Source organism: Neophocaena asiaeorientalis, unplaced genomic scaffold (genome assembly GCF_003031525.2).
Source record: "Neophocaena asiaeorientalis asiaeorientalis breed wild unplaced genomic scaffold, Neophocaena_asiaeorientalis_V1.1 scaffold423, whole genome shotgun sequence".
In the NCBI taxonomy this organism is placed as follows: domain Eukaryota; kingdom Metazoa; phylum Chordata; class Mammalia; order Artiodactyla; family Phocoenidae; genus Neophocaena; species Neophocaena asiaeorientalis.
In genome coordinates, this window is record NW_020174133.1 from 1 (window position 1) to 25,202 (window position 25,202).

Here is a 25,202-nt window from a genome sequence, read left to right on the forward strand (position 1 = left end):
GGGAGAGTGGGTATGGAAATGCTGTGATGTTTACAATGTCTAGCTGAGCTTGGCAGGAACAAGAAATATTCATTGCAGCATTATTTACAGTAGCCAAGATATGGAAGCAACCTAAGTGTCCTATTGATATATGAATAAAGAAGATGTGGTATATATACAGAGTGGAGTATTACTCGGCCATGAAAAAGAAAGGTTGTCATTTGCGACAACATGGATGGATCTAGAGGCTATTATGCCAAGTGAAATAAGCCAGACAGAGAAAGACAAATACCGCATCATCTCACTTATATGTGGAGTCTAAAAAACAAAGCAATCACACGAATAAGACAAAATGAAAGGAGTCTCATAGATACTGAGAATAAATGGGTGGTTGCCAGGAGGGAATGGATGATTCCCCACCATGTTTTATTACCCATATGTTATCACATCCCTCTATTAGTCATAGTTATAGAAAGCGATTACTGCTAATAGGCCCAGAGAGGAATGGATTTTGAACCTTGCTTTAAGGTACATGACTCAAGAGTCCTTTAATAAACATAGCACCCCTGAAATGCAGACTGGTTGGCACATAAACAAGGACATTTATGAATAAATCAACTGAACAAAGACACCAATTTTGAGACTTCCTCAGTGGCACAGTGGTTAGGAATCTGCCTGCCAATGCAGGGGACACAGGTTTGATCCCTGGTCCGGGAAGATCTCACATGCCACGAAGCAACGAAGCCCATGCGCCACAACCATTCAGCCTGTGCTCTAGAGCCTGCAAGCCACAACTACTGAGCCTGCACACCACAACTACTGAGCCCGCGTGCCTAGACCCCATGCTCCACAACAGAGAATCCACAGCAATGAGAAGCCCATGCACCACAACGAAGAGTAGCCCCCACTTGCCACAACTAGAGAAAGCCCGCACGCAGCAATGAAGACCCAACACAGCCAAAAATAAATTTTAAAAAGATGCCAACTTCAACCAAATGCACAAATTAAAAAGGGTACGCAATGGGGCACAATGGAGTGGGAGTAGCTGAAATGACAGCCAATTTTATAAATATCTATGAGGCATCTACTATATGAGTGTTAGTCATAAGGAGTAGAGGTGGATACAAAACAGAGATAAATAAGACTGAGGTCCCTGCCCTTAAAGAGTTCCTAGTCTAGTGGGTGATAACCAAGGTGCTAATAATAGAAACTTAGGATAATAGAAATGTAGAAATCAATGGCAATGACGTTAGGGGGCCTTTGACCTACCTGCCTCTGTAGAGAAGTAGGCTGAGAAAACTTGCTTTACTGTGATACCTATTAATCGGAGGACAGAGAGCTTCAGGGGGCATTAATGGCCTCAAAGTTCCATTATTCCTGAAGGTTAATGACTTAGTTCTTTGGATACGAGCCTAGTGCTGGGGGGCAAGGGAGCGAGAAGGATGTGCCTTTCTCTTTTTTTCTTTTCATTTTGTATTGTTTCCTTAGTGTACATTCCAGGGAGTAAAACTAATTCAAGAATAAAAATTTTGAGGCTTCTAGAAATTTTTACCAGATTCTTCTTAATGATTTATATTAATTTACTCCTCTGCAGCTTTCTTTACGTCCATCAGCATAATGTATTTTCACTTTTAAAAAGTAGGCTTCTTCCCTACGATGGTAGGTGAAAAATGATACCTCAGTATTTAAATTCTCATTTCTTTGACCACTAATGAGATTGAACATTCTCCATATATTTGCTAGGTTATTTGTAGCTGCTGTTCATGATTTTTGTCTATTGTTTCATGGGGAGGGTTATTCATAATGTTCTAAAGAAAGTGTATGAGCTTTTTTGTTTTGTTTTGTTTGTTTGTTTGTTTTGCAGTACGCGCGCCCCTCACTGCCGCGGCCTCCCCCGCCGCGGAGCACAGGCTCTGGACGCGCAGGCCCAGCGGCCATGGCTCACGGGCCCAGCCGCTCCACGGCATGCGGGAATTCTCCCGGACCGGGGCACGAACCCGCGTCCCCTGCACCGGCAGACGGACTCCCAACCACTGCGCCACCAGGGAAGCCTGAGAAAGTGTATGAGCTTTTAACATATTTTACAGATTAAAGATATTAACCTTTGTTGGCCCTTAATTTTCAGGGCACAATGGAGTGGGAGTAGCTGAAATGACAGCCAATTTTATAAATATCTATGAGGCATCTACTATATGAGTGTTAGTCATAAGGAGTAGAGGTGGATACAAAACAGAGATAAATAAGACTGAGGTCCCTGCCCTTAAAGAGTTCCTAGTCTAGTGGGTGATAACCAAGGTGCTAATAATAGAAACTTAGGATAATAGAAATAGGGTAGACAATGGGGCACAATGGAGTGGGAGTAGCTGAAATGACAGCCAATTTTATAAATATCTATGAGGCATCTACTATATGAGTGTTAGTCATAAGGAGTAGAGGTGGATACAAAACAAAGAGATAAATAAGACTGAGGTCCCTGCCCTTAAAGAGTTCCCAGTCTAGTGGGTGATAACCAAGGTGCTAATAATAGAAACTTAGGATAATAGAAATGTAGAAATCAATGGCAATGACGTTAGGGGGCCTTTGACCTACCTGCCTCTGTAGAGAAGTAGGCTGAGAAAACTTGCTTTACTGTGATACCTATTAATCGGAGGACAGAGAGCTTCAGGGGGCATTAATGGCCTCAAAGTTCCATTATTCCTGAAGGTTAATGACTAGTTCTTTGGATACGAGCCTAGTGCTGGGGGGCAAGGGAGCGAGAAGGATGTGCCTTTCTCTTTTTTTCTTTTCATTTTGTATTGTTTCCTTAGTGTACATTCCAGGGAGTAAAACTAATTCAAGAATAAAAATTTTGAGGCTTCTAGAAATTTTTGCACCAGATTCTTCTTAATGATTTATATTAATTTACTCCTCTGCAGCTTTCTTTACATCCATCAGCATAATGTATTTTCACTTTTAAAAAGTAGGCTTCTTCCCTACGATGGTAGGTGAAAAATGATACCTCAGTATTTAAATTCTCATTTCTTTGACCACTAATGAGATTGAACATTCTCCATATATTTGCTAGGTTATTTGTAGCTGCTGTTCATGATTTTTGTCTATTGTTTCATGGGGAGGGTTATTCATAATGTTCTAAAGAAAGTGTATGAGCTTTTTTGTTTTGTTTTGTTTGTTTGTTTGTTTTGCAGTACGCGCGCCCCTCACTGCCGCGGCCTCCCCCGCCGCGGAGCACAGGCTCTGGACGCGCAGGCCCAGCGGCCATGGCTCACGGGCCCAGCCGCTCCACGGCATGCGGGAATTCTCCCGGACCGGGGCACGAACCCGCGTCCCCTGCACCGGCAGACGGACTCCCAACCACTGCGCCACCAGGGAAGCCTGAGAAAGTGTATGAGCTTTTAACATATTTTACAGATTAAAGATATTAACCTTTGTTGGCCCTTAATTTTCTGTTTATTTAAAAATTAATTAATTTTTGGCTGCGCTGGGTCTTCGTTGCTGCACGCGGGCTTTCTCTAGTTGTGGCGAGTGGGGGTTACTCTTCGCTGTGGTGTGCAGGCTTCTCATTGCAATGGCTTCTCTTGTTGCGGAGCACAGGCTCTAGGCGCAGTGGCTTCAGTAGTTACGGCACACGGGCTCAGTTGTTGTGGCATGCAGGCTCAGTAGTTGTGGCTTGTGGGCTCAGTAGTTGTGGCTTGTGGGCTCTAGAGCGCAGGCTCGGTAGTTGTGGCGCATGGGCTTAGTCGCTCCGCGGCATGTGGGATCTTCCTGGACCAGGGCTCGAACCTGTGTCCCCTGCACTGGCAGGTGGATTCTTAACCACTGCTCCACCAGGGAAGTCCCAGCCCTTCATTTCCATCAAGCCTTTCCTTCTTCTAAGTCCAGACCCACAGGCATCACTCACAGTAAAGTCCTCTAGCCAGTATCCTCCCACCTGGTGCCACCTGCCAAAAACTCAATTCTGGGTCAACCTGTTGGCCCCCTTCTCTGCTCTAGTACCTACTGCTGGGTTCTGCTAGAGTAAAATTATTTCATGTGACGGTTGCTGCTACCACAAGCCCACCGTTCTCCCTGTCTGTCCAATGCTACTCCATGTCTTGCATCAGCTTCCTCTCATTTCCCAAATAGCTACTTCAGATAGGCTGAGCTGGGCAGGAAAATGAACAAGGTTCAGTACTGGGTTCTGCTAAGGTCTTAGGTGGGGATTAAATGGTGGGACAGAAAGCAGCGTAGGGGGAGCCGGGTCAGGAGAGGAAAGTGCTTCTGTTTATTTCCATTGAGAGATGTTTGATGGGCTGCAACCCTGATCTAATCCACCAAAAGGTCACCGTCATGTCCTGAGCTGCCATTATTGGCCTCTCCTAGTGCCAAGGTTACTGTCATAAAGCATCTGAAAGGCTCATCCATCCCTGCCACAAAAGGCACTCAAATCTCAAATAAGCAATTAATTAATGAACAAATGTCAGCCACGTGGCCACATTCACTGGCCACGTAAGTCTAAGGCCCACGGCCTACCACCTTAAAGTTCTAGATTCTCTCCACCATAGAGCACGGATATGCTTACTCTCCTTTCTCCTGCAAGATATGAACAGTGATGGTGGGAGGCACTGAGGAGGAAATCTTCCGTGTCTGAAAACTGGTTACTGGCTCTTTCCAACCAGCAGAAAGAAAAGTAAACAAAAGCAGGTTCTATGCCTGATCCGTCTGCCCATCCATCCATCATCAAAAGCGTATCTCCTCACTTGTGCCATGTAAGATTTCACAGTGCAGCTCCGTTGTTTAAATGATGCCCTCGTAAAAATGAACTTGTTGCACTCTGCTGTGGTTTGTTTGTTATCACGAGAAAAACACAGTGAAAATGATATTGATTTTATTGCATCATTTTACTGACTAGAACGCCAGACTTATAGTGGATATAAGTATAAAAATAATCAAATTCTTACAAATACTTTGCTGCTACAGTACTGAAGAATTCGTGGAGGTTGCAATTATAATACAACTTTAAATAACATTCTCATAATGGATTTAACACAATCAACCAGGGGCTAAGGTTTAAAGGTCTGCAAAGAGAAATCGGGGACAATGTGAAAACTCAAAAGTTCATCTTCCAGCTACATGCTTCATTTAACCATAAATCCAGCAACACAAACATTAACAAAACTCATAGCACCCCATGATGAGAGATCTTTTAAAAACCAGGCGAAGTAATACAGAAACCTGGGTTAGTTTCCCAGCTAGACAGGTTCCATCCCATCCCTGTCTAGTCCCATCCTTCCTATCCAAGAACTCTGCACCTGAAGTGCATTATTATGTATCCAAGAAAAAAAAAGTTAGAATCTAATATGCCAATCCTTTTAAATATCCTCTTTAAAATGCCACGAGAACAGAGCCAGTCTAAGATATGTCTTTTTTTTAGACCTCAATTGTCCCCTTTGGTTTCACAGGGTTCTCTGTGAGCACTTCACACCAAACAGGATGGATTATAACACTCTTGAAAAGATACTTTAGCACAACAAATTAACTGACATTTAAAACTTTAATCTTTCTAGTAGTTTAACCAGCTTCCTTCTCCGGGGAGCCAAGAAAAGAAAAAGAAAAAAGAGCATATACTTGACAGCCAACTCTACAAAACGGTATGTATTTCCAAAAATGCACATGAGAACCTCAGAATGCCGCTTTGTCAAGAAGAAGGAAATGAAATGTCCCTTCTAATCCCCACAAAAGTTTTCACACAGAAAAAATATCTCTGATACTAAAGGTGGTTTTCAGTAAGATACAAAATACTGAGATACTGAACTTTGCTTTTTTCCTCTCTCCAAAGAAGCGCTCTAGTTTTGAAATCAGTGTATCTCAGAACCATGGGTCAAAACCCTAGTTTGGGGTGTGTTAGGCTAAACTGAGCCAGAAGCAGCTGGCCTGAACATTCTTGCTTCTGCAGGCAGCATCCATGGAGTTACAGGCACCCACCTGGGTGCACCACCAGTGGGCAAGATGGCTTAATGGAGGCCCCCAGAAGCCACACGTGAGGAGTGACCCTGACGTGTCTGCTCTGGGAACTTTCACATCTGAGTGAATATCACCCTTCAACGACATTTTCGTGGGCAGCCATCCAGCCTCATCTTGCAAAGATGTTGCCCTCCCATTTGGGCTAACGTTAAGAACGACCTCTTTAAGAACTTAACAGTTACGTCTTAGTTTTGGACCTCAAATGCTATCAGCCAGCTTGATTACACTATCCACTCAGCAATTTTGGCTCTAAATGACTTAGCTGCTTCTGAAAACAAACTTTTGTCAAAGGAGGAAGATTTGTCAGCATTTAAGACATTTCAACTGAATATGTTCCAGACTCGGATCATGTTCACAAAAACATGCTTCCAATATGTGGGAAACGTGGCCTCACCATGGGAGCAGGGCGAGGCAGCCCTCAGACAGATGTCTAAGTCTGGCCGTGTCTGTTAAACACCCAGGTCATCACCATACACCTCCTTCAACCGAAGCCACGTACCAATATGCTTCTTGCTAACAGGCATGAGCCAGCCACTGTTATCTTGATGATGGCCTCAAGCATCCAAGAAATACATGTAACAACAGACCTGAAAGGACTGTTTCAACATTTTGCTTTTGTACTTCATGGCATTAGTTTAGTTACTGTTTAATAATATGAAAGTTCTTAAAATAAACAACTTTTATTTTAAGCCCACTCTCTCCAGCTGTCTTTGACACTGGATGGTGAGGCATCTGCCAGGGAGGTGAGGCAAGAGGTATAGCGAGACGAACAAGCCAGGCAGAAGGGTTTGAGTCCTGGCCCTCCAAGGCAAGGTGCTTATCCCCTCTGAAGGGTCCCATAGCCGAGAAATGGGCTCTCTCGCACCCACCTCACCAGGGTGCAGTGAGGCCACGTACCCTGCACAGAGCCTGGGTGTGGTGGGAACACATGAGATGTCTGTTGAGACTATTTAGGCTTTCTAAATTGTCTCTAGTGCCCTGGGCTGGCTCACGGGGCAAGAGGAAAAGACACCAGAAATAAGACCCTCTGGAGCTTCGACAAAACCTGCAGATGCTGGGAGGCCCCGGTGAGCACCTCCCTGCCTTGTGAGTCACCGTGCTCCGGCCTGCTGCGGGACATGGGGCTCCACGTGGCCTCACTCTTCCCTACAGACGTCTGAATGTCTCATGGGCAGCTTCCTCCAGCGCCCCCCGCTGTGGGGCTCCCACGCAGGACCCAGGCATTTCTGTGCACAGGGCTCTCACACTCCAGGTACAGGCGCTGACACAGCGCCTGTGCTGGAGGGGAGGGCTTCTGCTCACCAGGGGTGCATCCAGCCTGTCCCCCATCCCAGGGGCTGCTGCCCCACCAGCTGTGTCTTGGCTCAGGGAGGACCCTCTAGAGGTGTTTAACCCCAAGCAGGAACAAAGCCAGCCTCTCCCTTCCTTACCCAGGAGAGCAGCCGGCACTGGCACTGACACCCGCCCCCAACCCCGCAAGCCTCTAGAAACTGCAGATACGATGTGAACTCAACCTTGCAGGGGGCCTCCCTTTCTCACAGTAAAAGGAAAAACAGCACTCTTAATCCACTTCACATGCACAAAAGCCACTCCCAGGAAAGCATTCTTGGAACTTACAGCACACTCTTTTCTGGATGTTGAGATTCTGCTCCAGGACGCTTTGGGGACAGAAGGCTTCATGTCGTGAAGCATATAGCTTCTGGCCCTGGCACAGGCGATGATCTGTCAGCTGTCAGGTCAGCTGGAGGCGGCGGGCGTGTATGCCTGGGGATAGCCTCCATTGTGGCTCCGGGTCCCGGGGGCAAGCGAAGCTCTGCGGCCAAAGCCCGGAAGCAGCCGCCTCCCTCGGGCCCCAGCCTGCTGGCTCAGGTGTGCTGAGTGAAGAAGCCTGAGCTCTCCAGTTAGATGGAAGACCACGAGGCACAGACGGCCGTTCGGTTGCACGGAAAGAGGCCAGACTCGAGATTTCTAAAAGGGGATGCTCTGAAATTTTAAGTTGGCACCCACTAACAAAACAGAATTCTTTTTGTATCTATCTCATGAGATGAATGCAATTTAAACTACTAAGTGGTATCAACAGCTGACTAGTACTCCTGCTGCAGCAGGGAAATGGTGACTCGTGGAGACCAGGGGACTCGGGATTTCGCACTTAAAACTGTTTGGACGAGAATTACATAAGACTAATGATTAGATTCATTCTGAAGAGCTTAGAGAACCTTGAAGAAACAACCGTGACCGGGACAGAACCATCTCCAAAGGCTGCACCATTTCCAGAAGTGTGGGTGCCACTGAGCTCCGAGCTTCAGGGTGGGAACAATTCTTTTACCTTTGTGTTCTCTTCACTTCATCCTGAACCAGGATGTTCAAAAGCAGATGAGAATGATCACAGTTCCACAAGAAGCAGTTAAAGGCACAGCACAGGATATGCCCCCCTCGCAGGACCCACGTTTCAGCCACCGTAAGTAAGACTCGTGGAATTCCCTTCCCCAAGGCCAACGCTCAACTCCCTAACTGGCCAGAAGTCTTTAGTTCTCCAATGCTGACTTGAATTATACCCATGTTTCTGGAGGGAACTCCGTAGTAGTACAAAGAGTTACAAATTACTGTTTGAGAGAAAATAAGTTATTTCTTCAATGAATAAATAGCTTTGAGCCGTTGGCTGAACCACTCAACCGACACTGAGTTTGAGGACGAGATCGGGGCTACTAGCAAAGATGCCGCACTGGTGGGTAAGCAGGCTCACGTGTGGCTCCAGCCCAGCTCCGTATTCTTTCTCAGGAACCGCACGCCCGGCTTCCCAAAGCACTGGTGTTTCAGAAAATTGAATACGCCTGTTCAGCCCATTTCCCTAACCATGTTCAGCTGTGGCAACAACAAAAGCTGCTTCTCCATTAGTGGTGAAGTACCAGCTCAGACCCAACCTGCGCTGAGCTCTCCACTTCTACTCCACATGTAGCAGCCTCGGCCTCAAGGATGCAGGTCAGAGCCCATGCACCATGCAGTGCCCTCAGGGATGGCACCCTTCCACCAGGGCCTTCATCCAGTGCTTGCTGGGCCTCTAACTAGAACCAAATGGAAGTTGTTTTGCCCTGATCCAGATGTAACTGCAAAGGGAAAAAAAAAAAATCCTCGATAAATGTGTCACCTTGACTAAAGAAAACAAACTGGAATTGTGTGCTGTACCTCACAAATTTCAGTTCCTCATTTGGGGGTTTGTTTGGAGAACGTAGCACGAGACGACTTAGGAGGGTGTGTTAACCTCCAGCATCTCCAAACACTAGTGGTATGTCCATCGGCATCTGTTGTTCAGCACGTAGCTACTGGGCAGGAAAACAACAGAAGAGCCAGTATTTTGCTGTAAATGAATCACCAAATTGAGGCCTATGGAAGTGCCCGAGTAGAAGAGGCCTTCTTTCCGGAGCAGTCTTGAGAAACATCCAAAAGGAGACCTCCCTCCCTACTTTTGCATTTACTAAAGTGCAAACTAAGGAAAACCTGGGTCCTTGCACTGATACCTGATGATCAGCCCTAATTAACAGTCACCCCGAAGCCACGGCCAAGCTGCAGTCATGCGGGGACTCTACCGTACTGGCCCGTGTTCACATTCACAGCAGCAATGAAGGTGCCGGATGAGCAGCCTGCAGCTCCACGTCCACGGGCTCCAGCTGTCCCCTTCCACTGTGGTCACACCCCCCACGCCCATCCCCTCTCCACTGGCCGCTCAGGTGTGGCTGCACAAGTCCTGGGAGCGGCCGGCGGGAGGTGCTCCGCTGGTGCAGTCGCAGCAAGGGGCCCCTCTCTCTGCTGCACTTAGAAGTAGTCTCTTCTCCTACTCTCATCGCTGATGAAAGATGGGTTATACTGTCCGGGGAAAATGCAAGAATGCCGTGATCCTGGCAATCCAGTGTAGGCCGGGTAGAGTCCATTTCGTTCAAGTTCAGGATTCCTTACACTTGTAGGCTGGTGGCCAAAGAGAAAAGAAGGAAAGTCAGTTTATTATTCTTGGGTTTAAATTTAATAGTTAAGAAAAAAGAAACAATGAATGCTATATTTTGACGAATTTAAGATGGAGGCAGCTATACACAGCAGAGCAAGGTCTGACCTAGAAGTCAGGACCTCCCAGGTCATCTCTTTATGGAACCTGGGATCCCTTTGCCCATATTTTAAAAGTGGGTTTTTAGAAACATTACATAATCAAGAGCAGCCCAGTCATTTTTATTTTATTTTATTAAATTTTATTTATTTATTTATTTTTGGCTGTGTTGGGTCTTCGTTGCTGTGCGCGGGCTTCTCATTGCGGTGGCTTCTCTTGTTGCGGAGCACAGGCTCTAGGCGCGCGGGCTTCAGTAGCTGTGGCACGTGGGCTCCGTAGTTGTGGCTTACAGGCTCTAGAGCGCAGGCTCAGTAGTTGTGGTGCACGGGCTTAGTCGCTCTGCGGCATGTGGGATCTTCCCGGACCAGGGCTCGAACCCGTGTCCCCTGCATTGGCAGGTGGATTCTTAACCGCTGTGCCACCAGGGAAGTCCGAAGAGCAGCCCAGTGGTTTTATACCAACGTAGGAAAAGACTTGGGTTAACTATTATCTTGATTATTATCAAGAGTAATTATTATCGGATTATCATTTTGACTTTTAAAAAAGCGTTTCTCTGCGAAGCACAATGGCTTTAAATCCTCTCTGGTATTTAGCAGAAAGCTATTGTCCCTGCTGAGAATGGGGAACTGACCTTCACAAGGCCACCTGTCAGAGGTGGAGTTAGGACCCCCAAGCAGGAGGCCAGCTGATTCTCAGGTGTCTCTGACCAGATCCCAGCTTAGTGGGTTGTGACTACCTACCTAACGCAAAAGGAGCCCCTGGGGAAGGCCCTGGCTACTTTGAGGAGGCCCTCCTTCAGGGAGAAATGTCGGCTTATAGAAACAAAACACTAGTTTCTGCTTATTATAATGTGGATCCCAGGAGAGCCCAGTGTACACCTGAGGCCACTGTGAGGGACAGCCCACTCCCTCAGGTGACAGCTTAGGCTCTGCTTCTACAGACTGCTCAGCCTACTGTCTGAAATGAAAACGGGGTTCATGTAAGTTTGTGAGTGTATCTACTTAAGACGACTCTTCAGCTAATGGCCTGGGAACGCGCAGCAAACGTGGGTCCTGTGATGCTGTAGGCCTGTCAGTTGCTCTGTCCTGGTGCTGCCTGGGGGCTGAGGAGCCCCTAGTGAAGGTTGTAAGTGTGTGGGTACCCCTGGGAGAGACACCTGCTTAGTTACGGCTGCAGTTATCAGAGGAAAAAGACTTTCCTGACAAACAGAGGGTAAAGCAAAGCTCCTATGCGTAAATATCAACGGAAACATTCAAACTAGATCTATCTTTGTATCTACATTTATCTTTCCCCTTATTTCTTTTTGTTCTTCCTCCAGGCCAGGTTCAAATTTTTCAGAGTCCATTGAAACTACAGCTTCCTTAGCACGAATGCCGCTCCCATCCAAAGTCTGAACGCGCAGGTTAATCTCCATAGCAACCAGAGTGGTTGTTCAGTCTGTTAACAGGATTGCCTAAAGCTATTAAGTCCCTTGAAGACTTAGGGCAAGGTTTCACTTTACTGCTATACTTCTAAGCTCCGCAAGGCAGGAGAAGTCACTTGCCAGCTGTTTGTTTTTCAGCTCAGGTATCACCGCCTGTGTTTGCTTTACGGCCGATGCAGTGTAACAGGAAAGAACTGAGCAGGCGTGGGAATATGACATGGGTTATTCAGTGTGGGACAGAAGAAGCAAGGGTTCCAGGTGGTCTCTCATCTTTCCAAATGATGCACTCCAGGGCTGGACATAGCAAATTATTAAAGACCTACTGAATCTTCCAAACCTCTGACAATTCAGGATGACACTGAATTGTTCTCTTTATACCTTTTCCCAATCCCTCGGTTTCAACTACCCAACCACGTGATGTAAAGCATGGCAGACAAGAGATAAGAATGAAAGGGCCAAAGGCTAAATATCATTAAATTCTTTCTCTATCTTTTACCTTCCAATCCTGTAACTTAAAAGCAAGTTCAGTGACAAGAAGGTTATTGCTTCAACCTCATAAAGTACATACCGTGCTCTGTGGGAATACTCTTCATAGCTCAATGTTGAAACTAATAAATCCCATGCAAATAGACAGTAAGTAAATTGAATATTAAACTATGTGAATAAGAGGCGTAGGTCACCATTCTTTTTAACCTTTAATGAGCTGGAGTGCTTTTACTACAACAAAACAGAATCCATTGGGAGTTCTCTGGTTGCCTAGTGGTTAGGATTCCGGGCTTTCACTGCCGTGGCCCGGGTTGAATCCCAGGTCAGGGAACTGAGATCCCGCAAGCCACGTGTTGAGACCAGGAAAACAAAACAAAACAAAAAACCCCAAAACAAACAGAAAAAACAGAATCCCTTTAATCCTCCGAGGAAATTGGAGCCGGGAGGTCACCTGGGCATGGGAATACACACCGAGTAATACACATCCGTCATCTGGAGGAGGTTTTTGGTACTTCCATTCTCATGCATTTCAATAGCTTCTCGGCCCCATTCTTGTGAGCGAGCGTTCTTGGGGTACTCAGCATATGGGGACATTTGGAAATCCCCACTTTTGAAGATGAGCTTGCTTATGTCGTTTTTATTCTTTCTGCAAGGTAAAAAAATTGTGAAAATTGAAATAAGTTCTGTGAAGAAATGCTAACTGTGAAAGCACCATCTAGTTTTTTGCAAGGAAAATTAGACCTAAAGATACCACTATACATTTTTGTAGCTGCCCACTGAGGAATGTTACTATTGTTGTTATTATTTTAATATTTGCCTATAAAAATGCGATTAGGTGCAAAAAAAAGATGCAAAAAAATCTTCCAACCCAAAGGGGCAGGTTATCGTGGGTAGAGAGGACAAAGACAGCTGCAGTGGAGCAGATTTAGACTGTTCTGGGGGACAGACATCGCTGCACCGTGGGGTCAGCCAGGGAAACGAGAGTCATAAATTCAGAAGATGTTGCAGTGGGAAGGGCCTTTAGGATTCTTTAGTCCAGCAGTTCCCAACCTGCTTGAGGAGCTCTGGGGATGGGGCAACTCTGGCTTTGTGAAGGATGTGACTTGTCCTGGGGTCACAGTTGGCTACTAGTAAAGCTGGGGCTGGAATTCAGGCCTCCCACTCCCCGGCCACTGCTGTTCCACTGCATGAAGCTACTTCACGAACCATGAAAACAGTATGTTTTGTTTGCAGAAAGGCCCACCTGCGTACATACCCATACAGACTCTCATGTCAGCGGGGCAGGGAAACCCTAGGACAAGTTCCCTAGTGGTGAGAGTTCTCTGACTGGAAACTGTCGGAGGATGTGTTATTCACCTTCTGTAATGGGCCTCGAATCAGACATTTTTAGTGGTATTTGTCCTGGGTAAGATAATCTGGAGTTTCCTCCCTCTATACCTCGCTTTCCTGTAAATAAATGTTCTAGGGAAGGCACCAAATCATTCAGGATCTTAAAACCAAATGTCCAGCATGGGGCTTAGGCGTTGTCCCTTCTTTCAAGTTGAGAACAGACCTGCCATTGTGTTGCCCCCTGGGGGCTGGAGCATCTTGTCTCAAACAATGACTTACTGATTTACAGTGACCTCCCAGGGACCAATAGTCACAGGCTCTCTTTCCCCAAATGGCTACACTACCTGGTACAGGACACTGAGCGGATAGGAGGCTTCTGTCTCCTGGAGCACTCAAAGTCTATCTCTCTAGCTCCTAGTCTCCTACCCAGATTTTTATTTCCACTCACACAGTTTGTCTCTGATGCTTTGATTGCAACGTTGTGAATGACAAGCATGGGCTGAACCATGAGGCCTGCGTCCCTAGATGGGCAGTTGGAGCAGCTAGCTCTCTGCAGCATTCCTGGAGATAGAGGATATCTTAGAGGATATCTTAAAATGTGCTTCGGGTCAATGGTTGAAAAGATAACTTGCTATTTTGTAGGTCCCCTCCAACTGCTATGTCAGGATAATTCCTGCCATTTATTATCATCTAAATCAAAAGTCTGAGTTTTCCCTTATCTGAATAACCACAGAGAAGGGAACCAATTCCTTTCTTTTTCTTCCTTTTCCAATCGAAACCCAGCCCCACTGCTGTCCAGGAAGCCTAGAGCCAAGTTTACTACTGTCTGCTCATCCATATGCCTGCCCCCTCTCCACCGCTAAATATTCCAGGCAATCCCTTTCGTCTTTGTTTGCTTCTTAATTTTCCCATTTAAAGTGTAAAAGTCGGGCTTCCCTGGTGTCGCAGCGGTTAGGAATCTGCCTGCCAATGCAGGGGACATGGGTTAGAGCCCTGGTCCTGGAAGGTCCCACATGCCGCGGAGCAACTAAGCCCATGCACCACGACTACTGAACCTGTGCTCTGGAGCCCGCGAGCCATAGCTACTGAGCCCGCATGCCGCAACTACTGAAGCCCACACGCCCTAGAGGCCACGCTCCGCAACAGGAAAGGCCACTGCAACGAGAAGCCCGCGCACTGCAACGAAGAGTGGCCCACGCTCGCCACAACTAGAGAAAAGCCTGCGTGCGGCAATGAAGACTCAAGGCAGCCAAAAATTTTATTTAAAAAGAGTAGAAGTCAATGGTTTTTAGTATATTCAGAGTTGTGCAACCATCAGTTGTGCAACTTTGGAACAATTTCATCACCCCAGAAAGAAACGCCACACGCCTTAGCCATTACTCCCCAGTTCTCCCCCTGCCCGTCCAGGCCTAGGCAACCGACAATCTACTTTCTGTCTCTATTTGATTTGCCTATTTTGGACATTCAAATAAATGGAACCATACACATGTGGCCTTTTGTGACTGGCTTAATTCACATAGCATACTATTTTCAAGGTTCATGCATGTTATAGCGTGTTTCAGTATTTCATTCCTTTTTACGTCAAGTAATATTCCATTGTATGGATATATCACATTTTGTTTATCTATCCATCAGTTGATGGACATTGGGGTTATTTTTACCTTTTGGCTATTACGAACAATGCTGCTATGAATACTTGTGTACGTGGTTCTGTGCGAACACCCGTTTTCATTTCTCTTGGTATAAGAGTGGAAATGCTGGGTCAGATGGCAGTTCTGCTTAACGTTCTGAGGAACTACCAGGCTTTTTCGAAGTGACTACACCATTTTATGTTTCCACCAGCAGTGTCTGAGCGTTCTACTTTCCCCACATTCTCACCAACACTTGCTATTTTCTGGGTTTTGTTGGTTTGTTTTAGTAGCCATCTTAGTGGGTGTGAAGTGGTATCTGATGTTAGTTTGGACAGCATTTCCCTGATGGATAATGACATTGAGCATCTTTTCATATATTTATTGGGCATTTGTGTGTCTTCTTTGGAGAAACGACTATTCAGGTTCCTTGCCCACTTTTAATTGGGTTGCCTTTGATAGGGACAGAGTAAAGGGACAAAATCGGTGATTAAATAGTTAATCCCACTAAAGGATAAGTAAAGAAAAAAGCATGGGAGACCCCTGTAAGTTAACGATCACTCAAGAAAGCAGGTTTACTTAACCACAAAACCAAGCTGGCTTGCTTAGCAACAAAACCATGCCACAGAAGCTTGAGACATGCCCCCAAACAGTAAAACAACGGTAAAATGAGACCCACATCCTGCCCAGTAAGGTCAGTAAGTTAATAATTCCTAGGACACGCTCCTTTGCATGCACTACAAACAAACATACGGGGAAAACATGACATTATACTACAACCTGAGATGATTTACCACTTTTAGCATATGTTACCACCCTTCTGCTTATTTAAATAGTGCCATGACAGTCCCGGCTTCACCATGTAGGGACAAGAAAACTCCCCCGCCTGCTGTGGAGGAGCTGATGATGGAAGCGTGACGTCCACTCAACAGCGGTCCTCTCCCCCTCCCCATTCTTCCTTTGATTATAAAACTGGAGCCCACTAAGTTCTTAGTGTGGCACCCTCTTGCCCACAGGCTTGTAAACCTCACAAGCATCCTACTCTGATAAATCACTTCTTATCTATCACTTTGCTGAATTCTTTCTGCACCAAGACATAAGAACCTACGCTCTACTAAGTCCCAAAACGCGTTCTGCGGTTTCACCTTTTTACTACTGAGTTGTATATTTTATATATGGGCATATATTTTATATGATGTTTAGATGATGAGTTGCAAATACTTTCTCCCCTCTGTGGGTTGTCTTTTTCACTTTCTTGATAGTGTTCTTTGAAGCAGAGAAGTTTTAATTTTGATGAAGTCCAACCTATCTTTTTCTTTTGTTGCTTGTGCTTTTGTGCTCTTTTAGTAAAAATCCCATTTGCTGTCCTTTTCTTTCCCAGATGGTACTACCTATCATGAATTTCCCTTTTTCCTTTTTTTAAATGGTTCAGTCATTCATTACGATTTAATACTGTAAAGCACCCCAGACGTTCTTTAAAAGGGGTAAAAATGACCCTTGCTTAGCACAGGCAAAGAAGGAGAATTAAAATGTGGACTCTTGGCACTCACCTGCAACAGGTAACAATCAGTGCGATGCCCAGGATGAGTAGAAGCCCACCTCCCGCTGCTGCGATCACCACAGTGATGAGCTGATAGGCTAAACAGGTTTAAAAAGGAAAAAAGTGGATTGGTAAGAGGGTAATGAATGAATAAAGGAATACCAAAAAATGGTCCCCTTCCCCACCCCACGGCTACCCCATGCCTCAGCTGGTGACCACTTTTCATTTTCTGGGCCCCCAGCAAAGGCTGCTTGGGACTAGCTCTGCATTTTCTCAGTTGAAGGGGAGCAGATTGTGCCATCTCCAAATATGCCTCTTTGGTATATTTATTATTTTGAGCTGATATTTTTGAGAAACTGCAGACACATGAGAAACTCTGAAAACTGAGTATTAATTACCCATTTGTAAGGGAAATTTACATTAGAAAGAGGCTTGTACCAGGAAGAGAGCTAATACCACAGATAACTTTTTCACCTGGGAGACTTATCTGCTTGGCACACGTGTCCCAAACATTTCCTCTTCTCACTTTCCTGTAAATTGCATTTTCCCCTTTGAAGCCCTAGACCCCTGGCCCTTTCCTCAGCTCAGGAGGGTGTATGAGCCTCAATCATCTGGCTGCCTTTTGAGCCTCATATCTTCGTGGGGCTCCCGCGTATATGTGCATAATTAAAACTGTTTTTTCTCCTGTTACTCTGGCTTTTAATGGGAGTGGGGAGGGCGTGTCAGCCAAGAATCTGGAAGGGTAGAGGGAAAATGATTATCCCTCCTCTATACTGTTTGGAGCAGAGTTTCTCTTTCTCAGCCGCTCCTAGAATGGGGGCTCCCAAATTCTACCTGCAGACCAGCCCGATGACATTGTTACCAATCCACGATCAGAAGAGAAAAATAAAAGAGATGCATACATTTTTCAAAAACTAAACTCTTTGGGGTTGTTTTTTCCCTAGTTTTAATACCTTCCAAAATTTGGTCCTTCCGACTTTTTTTCTCACTTAACACAGATGCATTTTATCTTGTGTAAATTATGCCTCCAGTAAAGCTGCTTTTTAAAAAGTAATTGGAAAAAAAGAATATTTTCTTGGCTACTTCCCACCCTTGGTGGTTAATTGTTTTTTAAAATTTTTGAATTGATGTATAATTTTTAAAATTTGGTTTTAGGTTCTTACTTGATAAAATAAAAAGAAGGTAACCCTAGGTTAGATTCCACAATTTTATAAGAAATACTACCCAGAGTCTGGGAATCACTGCATAAACCATGCTAGAAACTGGGTAGTCTCAACACATACAGATTGAATTTAATTACCAGAAATTAGCAGTCATATAAGCAAGCACAGATCATATATAATAAACAATATTAAAATTTTAATTAATTGGTTTTATACCTATGTATTTCTGGAAAACATATTTTCAATAAAATCTATTAAATATTCAGATTGTTTTTTGCTGTGGAAATATGATTATAATTGTGCTCTCAGGTTGTAAGGTCCAGGATGAAAAAAAAAGAGCCAATGACCAGGTTTTCTATAGTAAATTAGGATGGAACCATACTCTCTAGGTATTCGGGTAAAGTCAAAGGATAATGCACAGAGCTGACAATGAGCAGACTGTGAGAGAAGAGCAAATACAAGTCATGCAACCATTTACCTGTCCTTTCTTGAAATAAATAGCACAGAAGCCTGATCACTATGAAAAACCATCAGTATTAAGATATCCAGGAAACAAAGCCAAACCAAGGAATGAGTTAATTCTCTCCCTCACCTCCTGACACATCCACTCAAGCTTCATTTTTTAAAAAGTGAGGACAAAAGACAAATCTCTAGAATTTGTCGACTTCCCTTTATCTCCACCAACACTACCCTAAGCCACCATCGACTGCTGACCAGACAACTGTCATCACCTCCTAACTCAGGCTCCTGTGCTCAGTCTTGCCCACTCACTCCAAAAACCAAATCTGACCGTGCCATTTCCCTGCTTCAAAAAACCTACAGAAGCTCCCATTGTTCCTAACCAGAAACCAAAGTCTAGTTCTTGCTTATCCCTCCACACCAAGTTCATGTTTTCTCACTTCCGGCAAAACAAGTGAGCAGTCATTTTAGAAGTGACCCTTGCAAGTTGCTGCAGCTGTGGCAGGTTCCCCTTTGAAACAAACACCTGTGTTGTGTCTAAAACGAGACAAAGGCAGTGTAGACCAGTGCTTTTCCAAACTATCTGTGGTCAAGGACCAGTTCTTCTTGGCCTGTGCTTTTGGATATTATTTTTAAATGAAGAAAATACAATCTCATTTGTTCCTCTTGTCTTTCCCCCCAGGCACCAACTATCATGAATTTCCTTCTCTCCTTTTTTTAAGGCATCTACTGCAGACCAATACTTCCGTAAAATACAACAAAGCTATTTATTTTACAAAGGATCCCATGCTTGGGTGTCACAGCCATGTCAGCGTAAACGACTCTAAGTGCTTACTCTCCGTTTCTTTATCATCTTGTCGCCATCCTGTCCCAGTTCATAGTTCCCACACTTTGAGGGGTGCCGTGTTATGAGGTGGTTTGATATGATTTCAGGTCCCGTTGTTTGTGACAAGAATGAAATTGTTTTTAAGAATGAATTTATTGGGGAACTCCCTGGTGGTCCAGTCGTTAGAACTTGGCACTTTCACTGCCGGGGCCAGGGTTCAATCCCTGGTTGGGGAACTAAGATCCCGCAAGCCGCTGGGCACGGCCAAAAAAAAAAAAATGAATGAAGTTATTGTTTTGATATAAAAGTGAAAATGTATTTCAGGATGTCAGCATCCACATCTGTGGCCGCCGACAGCACTTACTAGTGCTGCTGGGGGCTTAATAAGAACCTATGAAGAAGCAACATGAACGAGGGGACATTTAGACTCTAAATACTCAGAGTTTGTGGGGACTCTTGTGAGTGTTCGGTCTGGACAAGGCTATCCTTTGCTGATGTAAATAGCTCTCCGAAGACCTTGGGGCACCAGCTCCTCCCATGGTAAAGGGGACTCTTCTACCAGTAGTGGTAGAGGCCGGGCAGTGCAGTGGCCTCACAAAGATCATCTTGCCTGTCAACACAAGTGTCTTGACTCCCTAGCAACCTGCTCTGGAAACAAGGATTGTGGTTTTTGCACTGACAGTTGGAAATCTGCTGAACCGTCTCTCCTGAGAACCAACTTGTTGAAAGGTACACCTCAGTTAAGTTTGGACTTTATTCCTTTCACCTCCCCTTTCCTGGAACAACAGTGTGATAAATATGTGATTAGTTTGGACTGTTATTTCTTTATTGACTTATTAAGAGACATCCTTGGGCTTCCCTGGTGGCGCAGTGGTTGAGAGTCCACCTGCCGATGCAGGGTACAAGGGTTCGTGCCCCGGTCCGGGAAGATCCCACGTGCCGCGGAGCAGCTGGACCCGTGAGCCATGGCCGCTGAGCCTGCGCGTCCGGAGCCTGTGCTCCGCAACGGGAGAGGCCACAGCAGTGAGAGGCCCGCGTACCGCAAAAAAAAAGAGACATCCTGTGTGCTACTGCCTTGTGAAATTATAATTCCCACAGTCAACCTGTGTTAAATAAAATGTTGGCAAAGACCACCTCGTGGTTTCTGAGCATAATTTGCCCCCTTGAAACAAAACACACTGATATAGACAAGTGCTTCTCAAACTTTTCCTGCACATCTGACTCACCCAGAGGACTTCTTAAAACTCAGATGCCTGCTCCCCACCCCAAGAGATTTGATTCAGCAGGTCTGGGTTAGGCCAAGAAATTGTATCTCCAGTAAGCTTCTGAGGGATGGAGACACTGCCAACTGGAAGGCCACACCTTGGGTGGCACTGGCTTAAATTACGTAGGAGAGGAAAGAATGCTGGACTGAAATCCGAAGACCTCTGTGCACATAAGCACAGAGAAAGCGCCTGGGAGGGAACTCACAAAAACGTTCACAGACTTTAGCACTGCCTCGGGTAATAATGCACTGGTACTTTCTTCTTCATGTTTTTCTCTATTTCCCAAATTTTATTCATGTGTTTATATAAACACACAGATACACACAACCTCCTCTAAATCTAGAAATTGTATGTGTATATATGTACCTATATAATTTACTTTATACACATACATTTCTTAAAGAGCTGTTTGTTGTTCTTTGGCAGCCATGTCACTGGAAACTTGTAATAAGCTTGTGGACAATATAACCCACAGATCTTTTTTCTCATACCTATGGTCAAGTCAGCTCATGAACTACAACTGATCTTTCACACTTGAGGACTGACTTTAGATTTACTATGAGGCCATATGATGACGTACAGTGCATGGGACTGTAAATCAACCCCTACTGTAACGTTCACTAGTCCCGGAGGTTCCCTGAATGTTTGTTTATTAAGGTGAGAACGAAGGCCATGTGTGCTGTCTTAGGTTCGTCTGTCCTATCCTTCCTACTTTGAAGAGATCCTGCAGAATGATAACCTGGAATTCTTCACTTACTTTGTCTTGGACATTTGCTGACATTTCACAGTCTTTCCCAAGCAATGGCTCTATCTTTACGTTATTCTCCTTGTGGTTTGAGCATAGGTTGGTGTTGCTGTCAACGCTGTTGCCATTTTTCATTAAACCAACCCATTCTGGGCCTTAGTCTTTCCCGGAGGCTATATTTGTCCTTGCTTACATGCTTATTTGGATGGAATCTACAGGACTGTCTGCTTAGTCAACCCCCTTGTGGAAACTGTCCACCCCCCTCCACATGCAGGGTACAGTGGGGGTGGTCATGCTTATACATGTAACACCATACCCAGCCATAGGGGTTTGGTCTGGGAGTAAGCACAAGGTCCAAACTGGATCAATTAGTTCCTTCCCAGGAATCTCATTCTGGGAGAGAGACAGAACCTTCTATTTCAAAATGACTAAGCCAGTGACACACACTCGAAGCTCTTTGGTGAGCCTATTTTCCATCGTGAGGCAGAAAGCCTGTGCACAGACCCACAGCACGAGTAGAGACAGGGATGAAGACGGATCCATGTTAACGTGTGCTCTGAAAAGAAGGCGCCAACCTCCTGTTGCTGTGACTCTCCACAACTCCCTGATTCTTGCCATTCCTGATGCTGGAATTCCATGACTTACCCCAGAAGCCTTCCAATAAACCATCTTTTTTGTTCAAGCCAGCTAGGTTTATTTACTCCAGAATAACCTTAGTCAGCTGTGATACTGATTTATAAGAAATACGTATCTGTTCCCGGTCCTAGTTCCAAGCACAGCTCCTAAAACCCTGGGAATTTCCTAAGCCTGGAGAGCAAAGGTGTCTTTTGCTATGTTAATGAGGTGACTTTTGGAAAGCCCTTAGGAAACTCCTGGATGGAGGTTGGTTGCCAGGGAAACCAAGCTTGTGATTAGCTGGTTAGAACTGTCGGTCCCAACCCCCCTAACCTCCTGGGAGGGGAGAGGGGCTGGAGACAGACTTCAGTCACCAACCGCCAATGATTTAGTCAACCGTGCCTGTGTCATGAAGCTGCCATGAAAAGCCAGAAGGACGGGGTTCAGAGAGCTCCAGGTTGGTGAACGCTGGGAGATGAGTGGAAGGTGCCACGCTGGGAGAGGGCATGGACATTCCGGGCCCTTCCCCCAACCTGGCCCTGAGTATCTCTTCCATCCGGATGTTCCTGAGTTCTATCCTTTCATAATAAACTGGTAATCTGCTAAAATGTTTCCCGAGTTCTGCGAGCCAGTACAGCAAATTAATGGAACGCAGGGAGGTGGGGTCACTGGAACCTCCATCTACAAGCCGGTTGGTCAGGAGCACAGGTGACAACCTGGACGTGGGATTGGTGTCCGCTGGGAGACTGGGGTGGGGAGGTCTTGTGGACCGAGCCCTTAAGCTGTGGGATCTACCTGGAAATAGTGTCAGAATTGAGATAACTGGCTTAGTGATGTGGAAAAAGACACATTGGAATTAGTGTCAGAATCGTACCAACCCGTAGGCCTTCCTTTAAAACCCTTGAACTCATTACAGACCTTTCTAGGTGGCCACATTCGTTTTATTTTAAAATTCATTTAGTTCTCTCCCTTTCCCCCTCACTGTGCTCATTAGTGATGTTGGTTAGAATTCTGCCTTTTAAATCTTTCCACTCCTCTTGCATCATCTTTCCTTTAGCACCCTGTTCACAGCATTCTTTTTTTTTTTTTCCTCTGTACCTCTTGAAATTTACCTTTCGCACATCTACAGGCTGTAGTGTGGTCATAACACGCAAGAGTAGGTACAGGGCAGCATTCCCCTCTCCCAAGGCTGCTTCCTTTCAGTTCCGACACAAAGTGAGTTGTTTGCTTTTAGCTGCAGGAGACTTCCAGCTGACTTCTGGATAATTAATGATCTCTTCGTCCTCCTAAGCAGTTTGTTACGAGTGACTCTTGCCAGCACACAGCATTTCCACTGGTTTGAGTTCTAAGCCCAATGTAACAACAAGGTGAAGACCATTAAAGGACACTTTCTACACCTGCCACCAGACTGTGGGGTGGAAAGACATGGCAGGAGGATCTTTAAGGTGAATGTCTGGTTTCACCGGAAGAGGATGAAGAGGCCCAGACACGGGGAAACAGACCCCACGTCCCCGCTGGCTGTGTGAGTCTCCACTGGAGAGACGCAGGACATCCGAATGGAAAGGATGACCTGCAGAAGGACGTGGTGCAGATAAGAAGGAGGGATGGATAAAAATGTCTGCAGCCAGAAAAAGGTAATCTAGGAAAATTATGTGTGTTCTATCATCACAAAGTGACAATAACCACAAACAGAAGAACGGCTTAGAGGATGGGACAATAAAGAAAGGTTTAAAATTGATGGTAAGAGGGGAGTGGTTAAGTAAATTATGATATATCCAGAGAGTAGAATTCCACAGAACTATCAAAAGTGGCCTTATAGGGCTTCCCTGGTGGCGCAGTGGTTGAGAGTCCGCCTGCCGATGCAGGGGACACGGGTTCGTGCCCCGGTCCGGGAAGATCCCACATGCCGCGGAGAGGCTGGGCGCGTGAGCCATGGCCGCTGAGCCTGCGCGTCCGGAGCCTGTGCTCCGCAACGGGAGAGGCCACAACAGTGAGAGGCCCGCGTACCGCAAAAAAAAAAAAAAAAAAAAAAGCGGCCTCATAAAATTATGTAAATGAAAACATTGCACAGTTGACTAGCCGTAAAGGCAGGTTACAAAACAGTTTATTCTGTGAGACCCAATTTCTGTTAAAAAGAGAGACACATACATACCTCTGGTATACTGCTTCCTAAACTTTGATATGTATACAAATCTAGGGGTCTGGTTAAAATTCAGATTCTGATTCAGTAGGTCTGGAGTGGAGAGGCCTGAAATGCTGCATCTCTAACAAGGTCCTAGATGCTGTGGCTTCTGCTGGTCCCATCGACCAGCATTAGTAGCAAGGATATACACCAGGGTATTAAGAGTGGTGTTTCATGGGTGATAAGGCTTTATTTTAGTTTTCTTCTTCCCTTGTATCTATTTTCTAATTAATTTGGGTTAAAGAAGGAAAATTAATGGGCATGTGTTGTTTTTACGTCATGAAAAGACAAAATTCACTTACTTTAAAAAGAGAAAAAAGGTGAAGCAAACCACAAGGTCATGAGAGATATAATAAAACTGTGAGGAGGAGCCTCTATAAAATTCAAGCGAAGGAGGAAACATGCACACCTAAGAAAGGCTGGAGGGGCAAGGGGAAGTGAGGGACATTGCGAGAACAAGTCTGTAAGAATTCTGGGGCCATCGGATGAGTGGTATCAGAGGACAGGATTGTTGGAATCTGCGGCATAAAGAGGCATATTTTACATGGAAAGAAAATTAAAACGAGCAGTGATAAGACAGGTGCAGCCCTGCACTGCCTGGCGTGGGCAGCCTTGCCAGGTGCACAGAGGGGTCCAGTTGGGCCCGCACCGCCTCAGGGATTCAGGGACTTGAGAGGAGAGCTTGTCCTGCCGGGTCCAGTTTGAAGGATATTCTCTATGAGGAGCGACGGGTGAAATCTGGGCACCGCTAGAAAGCTAATAGGGACTTTTAGAAAGGCAGGTCAGAGGTTATGCCTGCAGCCAGAATGTATTAGAGCTGGGTGACTCCCAGGAATGTAGGCGTGAGGGAATTGCAGGGCCACGTGCGTGGCTGGACAGAGCTGGGCTCCCCGTCTCACGGGGCTTGGGCAGCAGAGTGCGTGTCCCCAGAAGCCTGCAGAGAGCAGTGTTTCTTTTCTATAAAAGGTCCAGCCTGAGCCAGACCTCCAAGAAGGCCCTTACTGTCTTTGGTGGTGACAGCAGAAGGGACAGGGGTGGGTGGTGAGAGCTCTGCTATTTGGCACAAAACACTGAGTGACAAGCCACAGAATTCACACGGTGTTATCACCATAGGTAGGGATGAAATTCAGGTGCTCCAGATTCCTTAACCCACACCAGGGCTGATCTGAGACCGCAGAGAAAGGGGCCGTTGGCAGGTGCTATTTATTATCAGTGACTAGTAATTGCTTTGCAACACTGACATTAAGACTGATATCAAAGTTATAAAGTGGTATTCACACCCTCAGAGTTAACTGGAGTCTGCCCTCTGCTGGACATCATCGTGATGACTTGGATAAAAGGGAGTAAAAAGAAGTCTCGGGAACAGAGAGAAATTCTGCTACTTCCAAGACCCCGACGCCCATAACGCGGAGACACAGGAACTCACAGAACAGTCAGTGGATGTAGTGGTAAATCCCCTCCACATATAC

General features: G+C 45.6%; 1 protein-coding gene across 1 annotated transcript in view; it reads right to left on the bottom strand.

The window, feature by feature from the left end:
- Positions 1-4,826: 4,826 nt before the first annotated feature.
- HEG1 (heart development protein with EGF like domains 1) overlaps positions 4,827-25,202 on the bottom strand; it is a 52,756-nt gene continuing 32,380 nt past the window's right edge. The window contains exons 14-16 of the mRNA XM_024754739.1: positions 16,489-16,576; positions 12,453-12,627; positions 4,827-9,939 (exon numbers count right to left, since the gene is read on the bottom strand). Of these exons, the coding sequence (XP_024610507.1) occupies positions 9,790-9,939; positions 12,453-12,627; positions 16,489-16,576 (413 nt within the window). The 3' untranslated portion in view covers positions 4,827-9,789. The remainder of the gene's footprint in view (positions 9,940-12,452; positions 12,628-16,488; positions 16,577-25,202) is intronic.